Below are 3,842 nucleotides of genomic sequence, written 5' to 3' on the forward strand. Positions count from 1 at the left end.
TTCTAATATGTAATGTAATGGTTGTTTACTTTGCTTACTATGTGCATTGGATTTGATACTCAACGTGGAGTCTGCCCCGGAACAAAACCACATAAAACTATAATAAAATCAAGTCAACAATCATGGTCTGAAACTACAAAAAAAACTTTCCGCCATCGGTTTCGGGGTGTGACAACCCATGGTCTGAAACTACCAAAAACTATCATAAGCGGTTACAAAACCACATAAAACTATAATAAAATCAAGTCAACAATCAAGGTAAAAAAAATTAGGTTTAAACCCATAGATTCCACACCAACCAGGGGCTCTGCCCCTGGGACCCCGTTGCTATAGGCATTGCGCTCAGACCCACGTGCTTCAAGGACTTTGCCCCTAAATACTAGTATACTTTAAATTAGAATAAATTCAAACAAGTATGGACACTGCACTGAGCATACTTATTCAATAGTTATTAACATTACATCGGTCAACAAGTTCATCCCATTACACCTTAGTAATATTAGTAATACAAACAACCAACATTGAGTAGTTGAAGGGGAGGTGAATCCTAAGGTTATATTTAAAAAGAAATTATAATTTCTTAAAAATAATCCGAAAACTTGAAATAATATTTGTAGAACTACTAGTCAGTCTCAAAAACTCCAATTAACTAAGGGAATTGTTGATTCGAATGAACATATTTTGCAAGCCGCGGCTACAATATATGATTTCCAAAATCATGTTCAATTTATAAATGCTTTGTGAGATATTCAATATGCAGAAAATCTTGATATGGCTCAACTGTCAAAAGTGAAGTGGGGGATTGAAGGGGATGAAAACTCAAATATTTTCATGCCTATTTCAATCGCAAAAGAAGACAAATTGTGATTTATCCTATACATAAAATACCTTAAAATTTATTAAAACACAATTCTAAAGATAATTAAAATTATGTACTGAATTAGAATTCTGACCTTGTTACTTTTCTGAATCCTTAGATCCACTTGGACCAACATCTTTATTCACTTTTCAAACACAAAAATCCTTCATGAATGACAAGGTTTTCCACAGTCCAAACATACCATTTTAGACTTTTTGTTGGAAGATTGTACTTACTTTAGTTTTTAGACTTGTTAGAATTCTTTGATCCATCACATTCTACCATATTTATTGAATTAGAGCCAACTTGATTCTTACCTTTATGATTATTACCAAGTTCTTAAGTCGTCAAAGACTCTTCAATCCTAAAGTTTCTTCTGAGTTAAATCAACGTTAGCTTTTCCTTGTGATACAAAGTATGTTTGAACTCCTTATAGGAAGGAGGCCGTTTCTATAATAACCGCAACCATGATGGTTTCATATGTATTCACATTATGTTGGAAAAACCCAAAATATTTGAGATTTGGGCTTTTAAAGCATCATTGATCATGCCATAAAAAATCTAGTTTTTTTGAGGATTAGGGGTCAAGCCCGATACTGCTTGAAACTCCTTTAAAAAATCTTTGACCACCTGGATTTCTTGAATGCTCCCATGGCTAAAATTTAATAGATCATCTGCAAAATAAAGATGGGTTAGTTTTTGCTTCCCGCACCTCCAGTGATACTTGTGTTTATGATTCTATTGTATACGCCTTTTGATCATAAGGTTAAAGACCTCCATGATAAGTGTAAATAGATAGGGCGACATTGTTTTGCCTTGTCTTAGCCCCCTTTGCCCCATGAAATACCCTTTGTTTTCTCCATTAATGCTGATAGAGTAAGAAGTGGTTGAAACACACTTCATTATCCATTGGATCATTCTATGGTGGAAGCTGAAACCCCATAGATTTTTCTCCAAAAAATTCCAGTTCACAGTATCGTACGCTTTTTGGATATCCACTTTTAGAGCACATCCGAGGCTGCCATGTTTACGGGTGTAACCACGCATCAGTTCTGAGAAAGGAGGATGTTATCAGTTATAGCTCTTCCCAGAATGAAGGCAAATTGGTTCACATCAACCAGTTTATGAAGAAAAGGGGCTATCCTGGTCACGATGATTTTTGTAATGCATTTATAAATGACATTGCAACAAGATATAGGGCGAAATTCCTTCATTGAAATAGGAGCTTCCTTCTTTAGGAGCAGGGCCAAGATCGTATGGTTGATAGCATGTAAGAGCTGACCATTGAGGAAAAATTCTTTTACTGCTTTGCTCACTTCAATCCCCACAATTTCCAGGCCTTTTTAAAGAAGGTAGAAGTGTACCCATTCGGACCAGGAGCTTTGTCGTTCCCAATATCGAATATGGCCTGTCTGATTTCCTCATCTTCAATTGGCCTAACCATCCAGTTTGCATCCTCATTCGTTAAAGTATTTCTGAAAAGGTCATTAGGAGAGACTATAGGTCGACAACTCTAGCCTTTCCAAGGAAGTCATAGAAGTGTGCAATGGCAATATCAGTGACCTTATCAGCTCCATCCACCACACCTTCACCATCCGTGATGGAGTTAATTTTATTTCTGCTTTGTCTTTCTCTTTTGAGTTTGTGGTAATATTTGGTATTCCTATCTCTTTCTTTGAGCCAAATAAGTTTCGATTTTTTAAGGAGACTTTCTTCTTCACATAAGGCTTTAGTGAACTCTTTCATGTACATCGCATGTTCTAAACTAATCTCTTCATTCTCTGGATCATGATCAAGTTGTTCTTGGGATTTTTCAAGCTCAGTTCTCAAAGCTTCCACCTTGCAAGATGGGTTTCCCAGTTGTTGACCAAGCTTACGTATGGGGGGTTTGAGCTTCTTTAGTTTTTGAAAAACCGAGTACATGGTGTGACCTTCAACCCTATTATGCCAAATCGCTTGAACAGTATCATGAAATTTGGGATGATTGGTAATGTTGTTAACAAACTTGAAATCATAATATTTTTTCGGTTTTCCAATAGGAAAACTTATAAGAGCAGGAGAGTGGTCCGAAATTCCATACAATTTGTACATAACATGAAGTCTGGGAAACATAGATAAGATATTGGTATTACCCATAGTTCTATCAAGTTTCCTTAGGAGCCCGCCACTCCCATGAGGTTTCTGGTTCCAGGTGTAGTAGAGACCCATGACGTTAACATCAACTAGATTGATATCATCAATACATTGCCGGAACTCAGTCATTAAGCTATCAAAAGAACTTGATCTGGTAGATTCACTCGGTTTAAGAACTTGGTTAAAGTCACCCACAATTAACCATGGCACATCTTTGACAAGGGAGTGATGAGTTCGCAAATAATCCCAAAGTTTTCTTCTATCTCTGTAGTTATTTTCAACATAAACAAAGGATGTGAAGAAGGTATGGTTAGAGTTTTTAGGATGAACTCTACAATGCACGATTTGATCATAGCTATGAATAACATAAACATCCCAATCCACTAGATCCCAGCTAATAGCAATTCTATTACCTCTACTACACAAGCTAGCATTTGAGTACCATTGCCAACTTGTTTTCATACTCTGGCAGACTTTGGTAATACGAGAAATACGAATTCTAGTTTCCAAGAGAGCACACATCAAGATCCCATTTCTATCCAACATTAACACCACTTCTTTTTTAGTAGAGGAGTTGCACAATCCTCTAACATTCCAAACCATGGATTTCATCATTGGGCAACTGGATTGATTTTGACAACATTCTCCATGGTTGCCTAATGATTTACCCTTTGTGTGTGTGTCACACCCCAAAACCGGAATGGCAGAAATGTTCTGGGGTGGATGACGTCATGTCAAGTATCACAACACATGCATATAGTAATCAAAGTACAACAAAACATTGCATTAATAGTAATAGTTTTACATGAATTATGATGTGTGTAAAACCAACTAGTTTTAATCCTACTAA

At 36.5% G+C, this 3,842-nt stretch overlaps 1 protein-coding gene across 1 annotated transcript; it reads right to left on the bottom strand.

Moving 5' to 3' along the window:
• Positions 1 to 2,356: 2,356 nt before the first annotated feature.
• Positions 2,357 to 3,604, bottom strand: LOC145036064 (uncharacterized). The gene has a single exon (XM_078984544.1). The coding sequence runs from the start codon at positions 3,602 to 3,604 to the stop codon at positions 2,357 to 2,359; it is 1,248 nt and encodes a 415-aa protein (XP_078840670.1).
• Positions 3,605 to 3,842: the final 238 nt, after the last annotated feature.

This window comes from Lactuca saligna, chromosome 3 (genome assembly GCF_052625555.1).
Source record: "Lactuca saligna cultivar CGN05327 chromosome 3, ASM5262555v1, whole genome shotgun sequence".
NCBI classification, from domain to species: Eukaryota; Viridiplantae; Streptophyta; class Magnoliopsida; order Asterales; family Asteraceae; genus Lactuca; species Lactuca saligna.